Raw genomic sequence first — 18,201 nt, forward strand, 5'->3', positions numbered from 1 at the left:
AAATCGTCCAATTTACATCATTTGTAAATTTACTACAAAATTTCATAGTAATTTTACAAATTATGAAAATTGGTAGTTTTTGTAAATCTACTATGAATCTCCGTATAACAATAGCATAGAAAATTCATTTTGTCTGATTTCGGGATCTTTTTTTTAATTCACCTACAGTTAGTTGTTCCATTGGACCAATTTTTCCTACAACCTTTAATGATAGAACGCAGTACACATAGTTTTTCAACTTGTTTGTGTGTAAACAAACAAATGTCAATTGTTAATCTCATGTGTCAGATAAGCGTTCAATTTACAAACCGTTCAAAAAAAACCAACGTTCACAGAAAATTGATAGTTTTTCATTGCAATATAAATTTAATAAATTAAAATAAAATTAATGCCCCTAAATTTTCTAAAAACAATTTATTAATTTTTAAACCATTTTTTCATCGTAAATTTTGCAATTATTAATGTAAAAATATAATTATTTATTAAATGAAGTCATCAAGTTTGACATCACAAAAAAGTTTATAAACATAAGTATTGCGCCATCTATCGAAATATGAGAATTGTAAATTTCGATAGTGAAAGTCGCTATGTATGAAGTCAAAAAATAACATTATTTGTTTTTTTCGATGTTTTTTTCTGTTATTTTATTATTATTATTATTATTATTCGGAATTATGCTACCAAAAAATTGTGAAAAAGTTGTATTTAAACTGATATATTCATCATTTGTAAATTTACCCTGACTTTTCGTAGTATTTTTACAAAATGATATTGTGACTTTCATTTTGACACATTTTGTAAATTTACTACGAAAATTCAGTGTAAATTTACAAATGACTTACAACACAGTGTTCGTCGGAACATAGCGCCATCTATTGAAATAATCTTAATCTACTTAGACGAACTTTTTTGTGTGTCTATAAATATAGAATGTCACATTGTAGAATGACTCTTCGGTGGAAAATTCGAAATGAAAAGTCACACATATCGAGCATCTTTGAGTGCTTTTGCTTATTTGGTAGAGATCTGTGACTATTGAAAACGAAAAGAGAAAAAAAAAGAAGTTTTCAATGAACATACAATCAACCTGAGTTTTGGCGGACCGGACTTCGAGGATGTGAATTGAACGGAAGATGCACGGCGTAACTTGGCTTTTCGGATTTCCCATCGAATCGTTGATACTTTTTTTGTCCAAATATTTTCTTCTTGATTTTTACGAAATAAAAGTTGAGAAAAAACATAGAAATTTAAACTGCGTAGCCAAATCCAGTGTTTGTTATGTGGCCGTTATTCAGATGCGTTCCATTTACATTCAGCAAGCTGTTAATTGCATTTGAACCGATGTTGCAGTTGATGTTCGTGTTGGTATTGTTGTTGCTGTTGCTTGTGTTGATGTTGTTGTTGAGGTTGTTGCCGCCGCCGTTTGACATCGTTGGATTCATGCCGATACTGAGTTGTCGTGCAATCGCAGCAACGGATGCCACATTTTGACTGTTGTTGTTGCTATTGTTATTGTTGCTACCATTTTGAGAGTTTGTTGGTCAGTGTTGTGCGGCAAATTTCATTCGCTTTTGTTTTTGACGTTGATTACAAAACCAAACGCGTACCACATTCTTTTTAAGATCCAACTTTTCGGCGATTGCAGCAATTTTTTCACCAGACGGTCGAGGTTGGACGGCAAAGTAGGCTTCGAGAGAGCGCTTCTCTGGTGCAGCAATCGACGTTCTGCGTCTTTGGAAAAGGCTTCGATATAGATTACAACGTGAAGTTGTGAATTTCAATTAAAAAGGATATTTTTGAAACTTAATCATAATAAACACAACAAACCAAAGAAAAAAACCAAAGACAAACACTGTGATTGAATCTAAAACTTATTTATTGGACCTACTGATGAGTGGTGATTAAAAATAATATGGAGGGAGTCACAAATCCAATGATGATCACCGTTCTTCAAAGTTCTTCCAAGTTCTTCAAAGTAAGATTTTGCTTTCGAGATGATCGACTCGGTATTTTCCTTATTATGAAAAGATACTTTCGTGAATTTTGAGATTTCATGACAATTGGTATTAATTCGCCGATAAAATAAACTTTAGAAATGTGTAATCGGTTAAAAAAGAGTCAACTTTGTAAAACGCTCAAATCACCATTGGTTTTTGGACATCCCATATTATCTTATGGTTAAATGACCACTCGCTAGTGAGTCCGATTTTATGAGTGGCACAGTGCAATAAAACAACACAAAATAAAATTGTCGAATATTCTTCGTAAAAGTCTTCGATATAGATTATAACAAGTTTTGAATTTTTTGAAAGAATTTTTATGAAACCTAGTCGTAACAAACACAACAAACCAAAAATATCGATAATAAAAGATTGTGAGTACAAGCTGATCTCTGCACTTTTTTTGTTGAAAATAAAAGTTTATTTTAAAGAAACCGTACAATATTTTTTATTCAAAGCATACTTGGGCACAGGGGGCCTGCAATCCCAGATAACTCTCCCCCTCAAATCGCCTGAGCAAAACCCCCTAGATGGTAGCCGAGAAATCTTTCGATTTGCTAGGGATATTTCACACGAAAAAGAAAACCTTTTTTTTTGCTTTTCTATTTTGAAATGATCAGAAAGTTCTTTAACCCTTAACCGGGCAAGTCAAAATCCTAACGTTATTATAATTTCAATGATGATTTCAATACGACGAAAATTATTGTTTTAACATAAAAGATATTGAATTAAATATGTTTTTTGTAAAATATAACTGAAAAAATGAAAAAATAATCAATATTTATTCCGAATAGGATGAATTTAAGTTTCAGTTCAGTAGTTGTTTAGTAGAAATTTTGCACTTCATTTAAAAAATTTGATGACATTTTGTATGGAAAATGTACGTTCGGTAGTTGTTCAAACCTCAATACAGCGCTACTTAGGGAACCAAATTCAAAACAACTTTTATCGACGGTTAGTAGAAGGATGAAAGAATATATAACAAAAGAATTTGTTTGATTAAAATAATATTTTATGCGATTTTATGTATCTTTTATTAAAAAAATGCGCTACCGGGCCTCAGAAGCCCGACCTGCCCAGGTAAGGGTTAAATTTGCTAGGGTTTTTCGCGAATAATACTTTCGATTTGCTATGGATTTTCGGCAAAAAAGTGATCTCAGAAAAAAAAAAAACGAAAAAATCCCGTTTTGCTGACCAATGGTGAGAGAAAAATTCTTTCGACTTGCTAGGGTTTTTGATTGGATGATTCTTTGACTTTTTCGAATTTTTAGCATTGATTATCAAAAACGGCATATGGCAGCTATTGAAATGCGTAACTTTCAAGGTCCCATAATGATCAGAAGCATTTCTGCTTTGATTGAAGTGAAATTAATAAAACCCATTTAAATTATGTGTTGTTTACACTTCGACCAAAAACACATGCTGATTCTTATAGGATTTAGACAGTACTTTGACATAGTTAAATAATTTGGAAATTTCAAATGGAAATAGTACTATAGCCGTCTTAAATAAAAGTGCAGAAATGAACTTGTACTTTCGTGCATTTTTTCTCATTTCTATGTTCCGAAATGGATTTGTGTCATATATTGCGAGAAAATCGATTTTTTCTTCAAACTCAGGTGTATTTTGCAGCTTGTAGATAGCACTCAAAAATGTAAAGAAAAAACACACGACACTGTCAACAACTGAAGATAACACAAATCAATTGATAATTGTAAACGAAAGATCGACTAAAAAAATCAAAAGAAAAAAAACGTGAAATTAATAATCGTGATGTGAATTAATTAAAATGAAAAGGTACAAAAGAAAAATATAGAAATCGAATAAAATGGCACACAATTTAATCAAAACGAATTTTACCTTTTCTTTTCTCCAGCAGGTAAGACACTTGGTGCATCCGGATCACGTCGCTTATTTTTCGCTTGTGCTTCGGCCTCCTCAAGCCACGCTTGCAGTATCGGTTTCAGTGCAATCATATTGTTATGGGATAATGTTAAACTTTCGAACCTACAAATGGTACTTTGCGATAAAGCTCCGACACCCGGGAGTTTCAAATTGGCTAATGCTTTTCCTACGTCGGCTTGTGTGACACCTGCTTTCGAACCAAGATGAGTTTAGGGAGTTGTTCGATTGAAGAAATAGATGATAAGTCACGAGTGTTTTTGGTTTTGTTTTCATTTGAATTAATTTTTTGTTTAAATACACGCAGGAACACACACACAAGATTTGAGGTGCAAACACGTAATGGAAAAAAATTGGGAGAATAAAGACAAACAGAGTAACACAAAACTCACAAACATTGCTTTCAAATTACAGATACAAATATGTACGGCGCGATAAATTGCACCTTTCAGATCAATTTCAAAAAAGGTGTAATTTCCCGCTTTAACGAGGTAAAAAGACATGGCAATCCAGAATATTATACAGAAATAATTACCTAATTTGATTCGCCTTTGTTTGAAACGTTCGGCAAATGCCTCTAATTCCCTAGGATCGGTGTCGGTGTCTGGATGTAGGCCGGCTGCTGCGACAGCGGCAGCCATTGCGGGATGTGAGCTCGGATGTCCATGATGACCTAAGTGCAATTTTTTACTTATTAATAATTGTGTCATTCCAAAACTTGGCCATTTGTGAAGTTTCAGTGAAATTTCATAAATTTTGGTTTACAATCAATATACGATTGTTTTTATTTGTTACAAACGAAATCGGATTGTTTCTTGTAGAAGTGCATCGAAAAAAGTGTTTACCATAATGATTCATACCGGGCGCGTGGCCACCCAACGGACCACCGTGATGATGGCTCATCATGTGATTCATACCATGATACGATCCGTGCAATTGATGGTGCGGCGATGTGATTGACGGTGTTTCGGACATTGGTGTAAGTGTTGTCATTGAACTGGCCGGATCGAGCATTTCAAGACCGTCCATTGTGTGATGCATCTGTGCCAAAAGACAAAGATAAAAACATTCAACAAAAAAATAAGATCATAAAAAAGTTTCTCATAAAAAAATGGTATATCTAAGCTGAGATTTGCACTGCGGGAGCCGTGAAATTGGCGAGACGAAATATTTCATGGACATTTGACGAACCAAATTTAATTAACTGTGCAAACATTGCGCGATTGCGTACCGCATGTGTCAATGTGAATCAACTTTTTTTTTCATTAGCCAAGTCAATTCCCTAAAAAGTCTGTTTCTTTTTGCGGACTCTTTTTTTCCACATCGTGCACGCTTTAAAATGGGCGAAAATTTTCATATTATTATTGAGCAATAAAAATGAAAACATTTGTTCGTGGTCGATTAAATAACCGATGGCTATGTGCAATGTACACACTAATACACTGGCACGCACACCGCCTCTATCTGAGACAATCGCTTTGAATTTTTCCCGGCATTTGATGGTTAATGCTGGCACCAAAGTAGTCGAATTATCAACAAATGGCAGGATTAAATTGTAGCTAATGTACTTGCTCTTAGACTTGATTCAATGGGCATGAGTGCTGCTGCTGCTGCTGTGTGCATGTGTTTTTTTATGATTATTAAACCGTCACGACAACACGAGGGAAAGATAAAATAGCACAAAATCTGAGAATAATTATGTTTGAATTGCAATACAACGAACAAAAGAGACTTTTGAACAAAAGTGAATGTGTGCTTAGCTGCTGCCTGCTACTGCTACGCCACTGTTTCTTCGATTGAATCTTTTTTTGCTTTTCACGGCCGATTAAAAGAAGGAAAATCGCGAGCGGCCTTCGAATAAGATTCGCTAAATACACGTTCTCAGTATAATAATAGGGCAGTCAGTTGGAAACACCGACATTTTACCACCAAAAATCGCTCGTTTGTTTGCACAACCTTTTCTAAGCGGTTGTATTTTTGCTCGCAGCCATATAAAGTATGGTACAATGCTATGTTCCTATTCGGGACGCAAACGAGAGATTTTCGTTTCTCTTTGAAAACATTTTCGTGAGAGGGAAATTTTAAGGCGAAAAAATTGTAAAAATTTAAGAAGAAAAAATTAGCTTCTGAGTCAAAAATTCAATGTTTGAGAATTTAGGACTTATAAAACCAACGAATTTTTCGTAAGGTCTGAGAATTTTCGCTGAAGAAAAAAATATGGAAAAATACACAGCGTAGCAGAAATATGTTACAGTTCTAATGTGGATAAACACAATTATTTACAACTTATTCTGGCAGGTTGGGATTAACAACAAAAATTGAAAATCATACAAAAATACACACACCGGCAGCAATAAAAAAAGACGGGGCTTTAATTTAATTAAAGTGTGTAAATAATAACAGCAAGCGAATAAAAAAAAAAAAACACACGAAGAAGCAACATTTCATTTGGTCGTAGGTAGTAAATATACGACGAGCAAAGTGAGTTTGGCAGTTAGCTATACCGTACGAGGGGACGATTTTTTTTTCTCTCAAAAATGGGGACGCGCTCCTAGTAAGTATGTAGTATGCAACATACAGCAAATAAACAAACTAGTAAACTTATGTTCGTAATTTGCCGGAACGAATTGATTTTAGAGTACGCAACAGCACACACACACAAAGTGCACTTGATATAAACATACAAATTATAGCTGAGCAAATATTTTTGTTGTTCGTTAATGATGTGATGCGTGCTCAGGCCCACCGTACAACGTTGTTGTAATTTAAGGGTTAAAGGTTATTTTTATTCTGCTATTACTATTGTTTGACTGTGAATCGCATCGAATTTATCGAAATACCATCAATAAAAATGCAATTATGTAATTTTTTTTGGTTCGTTTTCTTCTCGTCATTGCCATATTCTATAATAGTTCTGAATTCAACGCGCAATATGCCTTAATAATTATGTGTGTGTGGGAAAGAAAATAGCGAAATATTGAAAAAAAAATCGAACTACAAATAGCGCCATAATGATAACTTATGCAATTTGTCTTATGCGCCAATTCCCGTGGAATATATGTGAATAAATGCCTTATGTCACCGAGAAAAGTTTCTAAATTGAATATGCATTGATGATTGATTGAAGCCTTTTGCGTGAACCACAACAGCTGAGTCATTCTTCTTGTGCATTTCGAACTCTTTCTCTTTCTTATGAACAACCTGTTTCATTTTCATTCGTTCGAACTTTTTGAACTTTATCGAAACTGATTTTCTTTGCCTTTTTTTGAAATTCGTTCGCAACACTTTGGGAACCGAAAACAAATGTTCATGCATGAAAACGTACGTAAAGAAATTATACAGTGTAGATTGAATTATTTTAAAAGTTAGTCGTTGATTGCTATTAATTCAGAATTGGATGCGGTAAACCGCATTTCAAAACAGCCCATTTCTAGCCTAGTTTCCAGTTAAATTTTTCCGTGCAATTGAATAAATCAAGAAAAAATGGTGTTTCATTTTGAATGGAACCATGGGCGTCCGCAACGGGGTGCAGGTCGATTAAAAAAAATTAATAAAAAATAAACAATACATTTTACTTCCAGCCAGGGACTATTTTAAGCTGATCCAGTTGTTAAATTTTTATAAAATTAATGAAATCTTTGAAAAATCGAGGACAATTTCGATTTAATAGAAAATGTCGACTCAATGGTAAAATATGTATATAATTTTTCAAAACTTAAAAAAATTCTGCTTGCTTCGCCGCACTTTTTTTACTTCCCTGCATGTATTGCATCATACATTTTTGATCTACAAAAGCATGACGTTTTTAATAATGAGACATTACAATCAGCTTTTATTCCAGCCTTTCATTTATTTATGGAAAATATTACAGCCTTTGATCGAATTGAAATTATCTAAACAAAAAAGGCAAGACTATCAAAATTAAAATAAAAATTAAAACGCCTGCAGCGATCATCTATGGAAGAAAATGGATTTTTATCGAAAAATGTTTCAAATAATTTTTTAGCACGTTTAACTAACATTATATGCATTTTAAGTTTAAGTACGATGAGCGTAGATCGAGAGATGGTAAACAAAAACAAACAGGAAGTGCAAGAAGAAGTGTTAAACAGATTTGCTTCTGATTCAAGACGATTAGTTTTTTTCGAAAAAATTAAAATGTCCACGATTTTTATTGCTCTCGCACCTCCCTGATCAAATTCCTGCGGACGCCCCTGAATGGAACCACAGTAAATTGGAAATTGACTTCGAACGAAGAGACTATTTATGTCGATTTCACATTGATTTTTTTTCGATTAACATTTATGTACACCACTTCGAACAGGGAATGCAAAATATCAATTCAAAAAAAAAATACTAGTAATAAGCGGATAAGTGCTTCCTAGGTACCCACAAATTTATTTCCATTAAATAAACGGCAATTAGATGTGAAATATCATTTTTGCATAAATGAAAACCCATCAGAAGTTCATTTAAAAAAAAACTCAAACCAACCGATATCGTTTGTCAAAATTTTTGTTCAACTTTCAATTTAAATTCACCAAATTGATATGTATTTTATAAATCCGGTGATCCGTGTATGTTTTTGTCCGCAAGTAATTATATCTATTTTATAGTTATCATTTTAAAATGTTACATGTTTGGCCACATTAATCGACGGTTTGGTCGGTGTATGTGTGTATGTGTTTTTATTTTCGGTTGACATCAAGTGAATACCAAACATATGACAATACAACCAATCAGCCACTTTATGCAATCATTTCGATAGCATTACATGTGAATAAAATCATAATAATAATAATAAATCATGAAAAAATACAAATCCCCTGCGGTATCGATGACTTTGAAATGCATATGGATTTCCTTGTCAATTCGACATTATTTTTACTATCTTTTTTTTTTCTTTCAAAAACACCAAAAATTGTTCATGTTATGCGTGTGTGTAAATCGTTCGTTGTGGTAAATGCGGTACTTAGTAACCCATTGCGTTGCAATGTGTGTATTTCTTATGCTCATGTTGTTCTTTTTCTCCTCTGAAATATCACATGTGTTCCATTATGTGGAATATAATGCAGACAGAGAGGGTGTCGCACGCGGTGTGCGTTTTATTTTATCATGTAATATTATAATACACTTACATCCCTCGTTCATTGTTACACGCTCAACGCCCTCAAAATTATCATTGCAATACAATAACAATGAAATATTCTTTTATGGCAAAACAAGCCAAACTCAATAGCCAAAAAATCATGTGATTTTTATAACAATAAATTTTATTGTCGAATTTAAGTATGTACACATTGTTATGTTTTTCGATTGTTTTCTCATTCAACTCCACAGATTCTTCTCGGCAATCTTTTTCTACGTTTATTTCCAATTTATTTGATTAAACACACGAAAATTGGCAATATTTTTTTATATAAGCGTGACTTTTTTTCATAGAAGAAGAGATTGAAGAAAGGGGATCTTATTTGAAGTGCTAAAAGACTGATCTTCAGCAGAAAATGAGCAAATATCATATATTAAATTCAAATTGTAAGCAAAAGAAGCAAGTTAAATTCTGGCCAAAGATCATTCACGGTCAACTAAATCGACGGTACACCGAATTAAGCAGATGTTTCAAATAGATTATCTAGTTAGTTCGGCTCTATTAAGTATGGGGTTAAAGAAAAATACCATGTAATAAAGAACAAATGGCCATATCATTTTGACTGTTGATTATGTACACAACCGACTTGTTTTCCATTTGCCATTTTTATGTGCGTTAAATTTATCTATTTAATCCGTTATTGATGCCGGAAAAATCATAACATATTTTCCCTGGCGTATTCTTCATCTCTCTCTTCAACTCTCTGTTATCGAATTATTAAATATTTACAATCATCTCTCCTTATGTCTGGAGTGCGCAAGGGGAGTTTGGTTTAGTTTTTATTATATTATGTGTCTCATTGGATTTTCGGTTTGGTTTCTATTTCCAAATAGCAATGCAGTTTCTCATTTTCTTCGACAAATGAAAAGTCCTTACTTTTTCTTATTTCCAGCAAACCTTTACTATTTTGTTTAAAAAAATATTTGGTTTTATTCTAGGTCTCTTTTTGTTCAACTTGAATTCAAAACACTATTGAATTTTTATTTTCACATTTCGGTTACAAAAATGCCATTTTTAATGTATTGAAAAAAATTTCAATTTACATTATGATCGAAGCGTATTGCTAATGTATTCGAGGATTATATTGCCTTTGCTTCGTTTTAATGGCATGAAAAGTACAATTTCATTTTACTTCATAGAGCTGTACAGAATATGCAGGGCAAATGAAACGATTACATCATACGCCGCATTGCTGAAAGCAACGCAAAAATTGTTTCGCGCGCTTTTTCGTTGTGCGCTTAACATTGCATTAGACAAGTGTTTCCTCCTTTTGAGGTTGGCCCCGTGTGCGATATACAGCCCAAAAACGAACTCAACATTTATATTCTCAAAACGCGCTATATTATCATTCCTTTAAAATTACTTGCGCACACTGCATGTACCGAACAGCTGAGATCCGGAATTAGAGATTATTATTGTAAAGAGATAATGTTCCTGTATTATGTACTTACGTTGTTTTTTTCGCCACTGATTAACATGCATTAGCATGTACTTATCGTTCCATAACGGTAAAACTATAATATCGGCAATTATGGTAAATGGCAACATTCATCAACTGATGCCAATTTGCAATGGCGCGTTGTTTGTGTGTGTGTGCCACAAAGAAACTTGAAGAAATGCAAAGACTGCCATGTTCATTAATTAATTACTCAAAGCAAATGTGTCACATTAAAAACCAGTTACATTTTTTTTTTCAACGCCATTTTTAAAGAGATTTTTTTGTTTGAAACTCGTTACAAATACAATTTTATTGAAAATTACATACAATTTTCGGTTGCATCGGGAAGAAAATGGAAAAATAATTTCTAGTAACAAAGTAGTTGTTTCGCTAAACGAATGGGCAAAATGTATGAATACTTTGTGCACAGTAAAGACATTCTCTTTGGTTCTATTTTGAAGCGTTTGTGACCATCTTCACATTCCGTGTATGCTGTCGGTATAATTTTCGATCGACGATGGTTGAATGAATCCCTTTGTAATTTTTACTTTATGTTGTTTGGCACAATTCTACTGGGATACATTTAGCTTAGTTAATACAATCTAACCATCCCCTGTGAGCTTTTGTTGTGTCCACCTTCTATGTATGTGTATAATGTAATTTGCGTCTTCTTTCAATTTAGTGACTCTCTGTGTGCCATTTTTGTTGTTCCTTCATTTTTATCGTATGCTCAAAAACGGTTCGATATTCACTTTGTGTGTGTTTTGTATGCAGTTTTGTGTAATTGTACTATTGCGAATCATAGTGATGCGCTAGCATTTCGAATGAAATCGATTGCATCGATAGACAAGGGAATCAACCACTATGAATTTTTTGTTTGTTTTACATGTAGTTTACATTGGTAGAAGACTCATGACATTTTGGGATGTATAACATGTTTTCAAGCTTCGAAATTTCAAAGGAACTTCATTTATTGTCATCAAACGAATGAATTTTAAAGTGAATTTACGATTTTTAATTATGGCTTTACGATTGATGTTATTTTCTTCATTCCAAATCAAATAGAAATTTCAATGGGCTTTCATTGTATTTTGCTAAAAATAATAAATGGCCGTTTCGGCATTTAGTTGAAAGGTCTCCATATTTTTTTTTTCAATTCCGTTTGTCCATTTTGCCTAAACTCAAGATTATTTATTGGGCCATCAATAAAGTGCACCCAACTCACTTTCAATTTTCTCTTATTCCCAATTCTTTTTTTTTCGTTCGTTGATTGCTTTACGTTGAAACGGTGAAACAAAAAACTTTGTTCGAGGTCGCATTCAACAATAACAACGACACAGCCTGCTACGCAGGTGTGTGTGTGTTGATTTGCTTGTGTTGTTATATAACAGCAGCGCTAATGTTTGGACTGCCACTTTGATGAAAAAATACGATGGTACACAGTACGATGTGAATCAATATTTATTGCTCGACACTTCGATATATGTATTCGACATGGTGTACACCAAAATAAATGGCACCGTAGCCCGATTTTTCTTTTTCTTCTTTCACCGAGGAAAAATGGTACTTTTAGTCAGGTGCGTTCATTAGCACAACCAAAAATTGGGTGATTTATTTAACTTAGAAAAGTCTCGAAACATGCAACCGTAACGCACTAACGTAGAATTCTTGCACATATTTAACGATAAATGAAAGAAAATTCGTCCGAAGTTGGCTTGAATTATCGCAGTTCATTTATTTCGATTCATTTCAATGTTGATCGTTTCTTTTTAAATTGTCATCGAATATCTATGGAATTTACATTTTTCCAAATGAAATTTTGCTCACTTGGAAAATGGGTTGCAATTTAATTTTTATATTTTGGCTGTTTGAAGGTGCCATGATGAATATTTGTCTTTGATATTTAATGTATATTAAATTCGAAGGGTTGCATATATGCTAGAGCCAATTTTGGCCGATGAAAATTATGTGCCGTAGATTTAACATGAAACGAAATGTGTCAAAGAGCTATCACTCTGGGTATAAATTATAATTTGCAGGCTAATTTGCATACGCACGCACTTGCCCATCAAAGAGATTTGTGAAACAACCCTCATTACCAATTTGAATGAGATAACCGGTGGATAATATTATAATTTTGACTAAAAACTGCGTCTCAACTTTCATTTTACAGCAATTGAACTGTCCTCATAACATCAAATTAAATCCATTCCAATTTTTTTAATGCAACGAACAAAACTGATCTCATTCAAAAAGCAGTGTAGAAACATTCATTCTTGCATGAATGGCAATTGTTGTGTGTGCGCGACCGAAATTCGTATCAATTTACAATGACACCGGAGAGAGAGAGAGAGTGAGAGAGTGGTGAATCGAGCATGAATGTGCGGAATGTGATGTTAACCGAATTATTCAATTAGATTGAATCGTCATTTTTCAAACATTGCTCAAAACATGCGACATTCGGCATTGGGCTCATGTGAGAAAAGTCGTGTGCATGTGAAAACAGCGAGCACACCGTATAGTGACGTAGCACTTTTCTCATCCATTCAGTAAATTTAAGCGTCAACCCTTATGGCTGCGAGTAGTGAAGCAATCAAATTAAGTGTCGCGTGGCATTTTTGATGTAGTCAATTGAGCGCGCCATTTGAAACCATAGATTTTTGTTTTATGTTTACGGTACTTACACGAGAACACATTCAACTTCACAAAATTTAAATTTTCCTACCAATTTAACTTGCATGCTTAAAAGTCTTTCTTTTGTTTATTGTTTTGAAACTATTTTCGAGAACAAATTGGCATTTTTTTAAAAAAAGCCAAAAAAAAACGAAACTGTTTCATTTGAAAGGGAGACAATGTTTTTATTGCATGTAATCCATTTGATATATTCTTTGACAAGTACTTTTCGGTTATTTATACGTAGAATTCTAACACATATACTCTCTCTCTATCACATACACACACAAAATCGATTGATTTGCAATCAATTTTATCCGATATCCTTGGCTGAAATCAACCGAAAATTGATTCTATTTTGAGTGTTGTCTAACTTTTAATGGATTACAACAATTATGCAATGATTCGGGGTCGCACTCGTCATCGATTGACGAGGTCTAAACGGGGCATTCGTTTTGAACGAAAAGTTTTCCTTGAGTGGTTGGCCGCGTGCAATGGTACTGCACGTGCCAATAACAAGATCGTGATAGAGATAACACAGTGGTACTTCCCGCTGTTTTTCGACAACAGTCCAAATAAAAACGTGTAAATTTTTATTGTTTTATTTGCCTTGTTCATGGCACGTGCACAACCATGAGAACTTAATCACAAAAATTATCACGATGAACAAATGACTATTGATTTTGTGCCCGTCGCACTTTTATCTCACTTGACAAGTGCTGGAATGTTTGTAAAGTGTGATTCAAAGTTGATTGAGCGAGAGAATTTTTTGAGGAAGTCTCAAATTTCAAGGAAGGAATTGTGATAGCAGGACGGAATGTATCCAAAATCGAATTATTGACAGAAAGAAAAGTTTGTTAAAAGAGGAAAAATTCAAAGTTTTTTTTTACCTGTAACGGTCGTTGTGGTGGTCCGCCCATGCTGTGATGATACATGACATCGTGCTTTAATTGTGATGACATTTGCGCATGGCTACTCTGATGTTTACCTATATCTGCAAGTGCTTCGGCTCTGCTTAAAATTCCATCATTCAATCCCGAGAAAATGTCGCCCTGCAAGAAAACACAAAATACCAACAAATCAGTGAATGTATCGCTGAATAATTCAAAGAACCGGGGTTTTATTGTTTAAATCGCAATCGAAAGAATTAAATGGTGAATATTTGATGTGCAACGACCAGTTGCTTGCCAAATATATGAATACACTCACATACACTCAAATCAATGGATATATATCGTCAACTATTTCATTATATTATACACATAGCCGGAATGAGGAATGTATGTGCTCGTTTCGGGGTGGTACATATATCAAATAAAAAGTAAGCAAAAATGCCAAATCATAAATTCATTGTGCATAAATTATGACTCACGTACGGGGTGCATAGGAGTCGATTATACACCAAATTAATCTTCCTTTCGACTCAAAGCGAGAGAGCCAAACATTCCGAACTTGTACACAAATTTCACATACACATAAAAACGCACATGACAAATCGAAAGCGATGCGGTTTTTCTGTGTAATCTGAAATATTTATGAGATGTCTGGCCAATTTTTTTCATTCAACATCCATTGCATTTTAGAGAGATAAACAGAGACTTGGCGAGAAAAGGATGAAAAAAATATATATATTCAAAAAATATGTACTGGTTTTTTGTTCCGGAATTTAAACGAACATACGAGAAGTGAGATTGATTCGCTCTCATTTTGTCACCAGCACACTCGATTTTATACATAATTTTGAACACATTGTAACCGTTTTTTGCTGAATGTGCGCTCACTTCGGGTGTTTGCGTCTGTTTCTAATTCATTCACTCAATTGTTCAATTGTTCGGTCGCCGTGTCTCACAGCCATCGGATCCTTTTGAAAATAAATGGTTTATGTGTGTGTCGGTGTTCATACATGGCAGCTTGCATTTCGCATGACGCGCGCACGTCATTGAATGGAACCAGAATCCGAAAATTTTAAAAATTTAGATTATCATTTATTATTTATCGAGTGCTGAGAATTTTATTTTGTCAGAAGTTTATGTGCTTTTGCTTCTCGCTCACGTGCTTTTTCACTCTTGTGCACACTCTTTAGGCAGTGTTCGCTTCGTTGTTTATAGGAAATTTCGTTTGTGTTCAGATTTTACTTGTCATGGCACTCGCATATTTAGTCTATGCCAATGTGCAGCAGCAGCAGCAGTAGCTCTCTTGCAGATGAGCTCTTCATTCTATCGACACTGCAGCGACAAAACGCAAAGCGCTTAAAATACGTGAGTATTTTCGTATATGGGTCAAGGTAGAAAGTTTTCAAGCTTTGTGCACACACAAAACATACCCTCTCTCTCTTTCTCCGGCTGTGCTGTGTATGTGCCCGTATGCGCGATAGCACATAAATATGTGTGCAATCATTAATTTTTCATCCATTTACATGATCATCAATTTTTAAGAGGCCGGCTTTTTTTCACTCTGTGTATACTTGGTTGTGTTCTATTTCGGTCGTTGATATTGAGCGGCACATTTTTTTATTTTTGTTTTTGACATCCATATTAATTTTCATATTACACTTCGACTTTCTCTCTAATTTTTTGTATGAATCGGCAAAAACTTGTTAAAATTGATGTTGATGGAGTTCAGAATAAAGTTTTCTTTTTTGTATACACAAAGAGATAGCCATGAATGGAGAGATAGTCAACCCTTAAATACGGGAATATATAAAAAAAGAACCACAATTACCGCGTGGCCTTTTTGTGTTGAAAATGTTCAAAACTATTATTAAAATAAAAAGTTTCCCTCGGTCGTCCGGAAATCCGACGGAAAACGACGGATATTCATCGTTTTCCGAAACCCATTCATTAGTGCAAAATTACACAAAAATAAGCTAACATTAGACGACATATGTGCAGAGTGTTTTTTTTGTTGTTGTTCGCTTTTCGGTACAATATAATAACTCTGATTTGTTCGCGTCGACAATAGCCACTCACTCGTTATTGCGACTATTTCGTTGAGCAAACAGTGTGTAGTATGCTCATGTACAAATACGTACTAAATAAAAACACGTGACCGGAAATAGTTAATGTATTTTTGTTGATTGCGGTTAGCACATATTCATTCTTTCGGTGGGTAAAAATAATAAACACTTGACGTATCCTGTATTCTATGGTGATACGGTGCTCCCGTCTCTCGCAGCACTAGCATTCTCTCATTAAACTTGTTTAATGTTTCCACTTTCGTGACATGTTCCCGCAATAACCAAAGTGGCCATTTACAACCCTCCAATATATTACTTGCTTTATTCCGACAATTTTTTTTTATTTTCGCTGCTGCTACCACCGCTTGCAGTGGTCATTTTTATTTTTATTCATCATTATTTGATTGTCAGTCATTAGAAGCGAGGAATATTGCATTGAACCGCTTTGATAGCGAGTATATTGAAATTGAGTTCGATGTATGTTCTCGACTCAGACCGATTTAAACTATCAGTACATCATAGTTTCAGCGAAATTATATTTCTGACTAAAAAAACGTATGTAGAAAATAAAGATCAAGTAAAATTTAATTGCTTCAAGTGAAGTTCATCGTTAAAAAAAAGTTTTTGCCATGGACTCCGTATGACTTCCCTTCTGACAATTTTCTGTACCCATTATGCATTTTCCACTTTCATTTTGAAAATCATTATTCGGCAGGAATCAAATTATATCATTTTCTAATTATATGCTAGCGTCCACATGCCAGACATTCACATTTACTTGTCTCAAAGAACCCAATTTCTAATGAGAGTCTTCATTAGTAGGCAGTATTAAAGTTGGCACGGCATTGGAAAATGGATTCGATTGAAAATCAAACTGAAATGTGCATATACGCTCCGTTTATTTTTTAAATACAAACAATAAAGGAAAATGAGTAGACGTTTAAATTCGATTTATAATACAAAAGATCGTCAATGCTCTATTTAACTCCTTTTTTCAATCTGTATGCACGCATACGAGAATATTCGACCAATGATTTTATCGTCTTGTTTTTATTAATTGTCTGCGTTGTGTTCTGTAATTAAAATTTTTCTTTATATGTAAATAAAAGAAGTCGATTCAAACATGCATGCTTTGTGATCCGAAATGTGTATGTGATTGCATGTCGCTTCTTCAAACAAAATAATATAATGCTAAAAAAAAGTCACAGCAAAGCCAACCAAACGGCACACAGTACACACGTGAAACTCAATCGAAGTGAAATTATCGATTTCAAACTGATATTTATTGAGCCTAATACACATAGACGATTTATGGATCCATTTGTTTGTTCAGTGGGGAGATGAAAAGTGCGCACAGCATTGAATACCACTTTGGTCCACTTCAAGTGAAAATAAATCTAGATTGAATGAAAATATACGGCTAATTGATTTATTGCACTGCGTAAAGTCGTCGTATGTCGTGTGGATAGTCAAATCATGCTGACGGAAAAATAACATAAGAATGGCATAATATTTCGCTAATTGATTTAGATAAATGCGTTTTATCGGCAGGAAAATTGCTATCGATGTACAGACGACTGGACAAAGACCCAACGTAGAAAATGCATCTGGACGACTTGGCTCTAAATCAATGTGAACCACAATAGATGGTTATTGTTTTATATTTGTTTGGATGATAAAAGGTATTTGGATGGATTTGTTTTTTTTTAGTATTTACTCACATTTCGTGATGACCATGTGTTGCACATGATCGATGCATCTTCTAAAAGACGATTCTGAAAAATATCACAGAAAGAGAGGAAAAATTTGTGGTTATGGTGATATAGTGAGAGTGAGACACGAAAATTATGGTTTTTTTTATATAAAAAAGGAAAATGTTCATTCAAAATCAAGGAAAAAAATTATTCATGTTGTTCATTTAATTAAAACATCGTTTGTATATGAAAAAGAAAGAGAGAAAAAGAAAGTATAAGTGAATGCATTAAATATCTGAATAAACACAAAATTAAAGACTGGCTCTTCTGTGTCGTTTTTTCGGAATGAAATCGAATTTTGATGTCGTTGAAATTATGAATTTGTAATG

General features: G+C 33.9%; 1 protein-coding gene across 12 annotated transcripts in view; it reads right to left on the reverse strand.

The window, feature by feature from the left end:
• Positions 1 to 742: 742 nt before the first annotated feature.
• The window catches only part of LOC116341927 (inhibitory POU protein), a 37,718-nt gene continuing 20,259 nt past the window's right edge, over positions 743 to 18,201 (reverse strand). For 2 of the 12 annotated variants that reach the window (XM_031769343.1, XM_031769344.1), the window contains exons 3-8: positions 17,840 to 17,893; positions 14,053 to 14,214; positions 4,748 to 4,943; positions 4,438 to 4,575; positions 3,861 to 4,095; positions 743 to 1,743 (exon numbers count right to left, since the gene is read on the reverse strand). In XM_031769343.1, the coding sequence (XP_031625203.1) occupies positions 1,542 to 1,743; positions 3,861 to 4,095; positions 4,438 to 4,575; positions 4,748 to 4,943; positions 14,053 to 14,214; positions 17,840 to 17,893 (987 nt within the window). In that variant the 3' untranslated portion in view covers positions 743 to 1,541. Of the gene's footprint in view, positions 1,744 to 3,504; positions 3,731 to 3,860; positions 4,096 to 4,437; positions 4,576 to 4,747; positions 4,944 to 14,052; positions 14,215 to 17,839; positions 17,894 to 18,201 lie in introns of those variants that run through there. The other 10 variants (XM_031769350.1, XM_031769349.1, XM_031769347.1 and 7 more) reach the window with 10 other exon arrangements.

The sequence above is a fragment of the Contarinia nasturtii genome, unplaced genomic scaffold (genome assembly GCF_009176525.2).
Source record: "Contarinia nasturtii isolate CC-2019 unplaced genomic scaffold, AAFC_CNas_1.1 Cnas_scaffold_810, whole genome shotgun sequence".
Lineage (NCBI taxonomy): Eukaryota > Metazoa > Arthropoda > Insecta > Diptera > Cecidomyiidae > Contarinia > Contarinia nasturtii.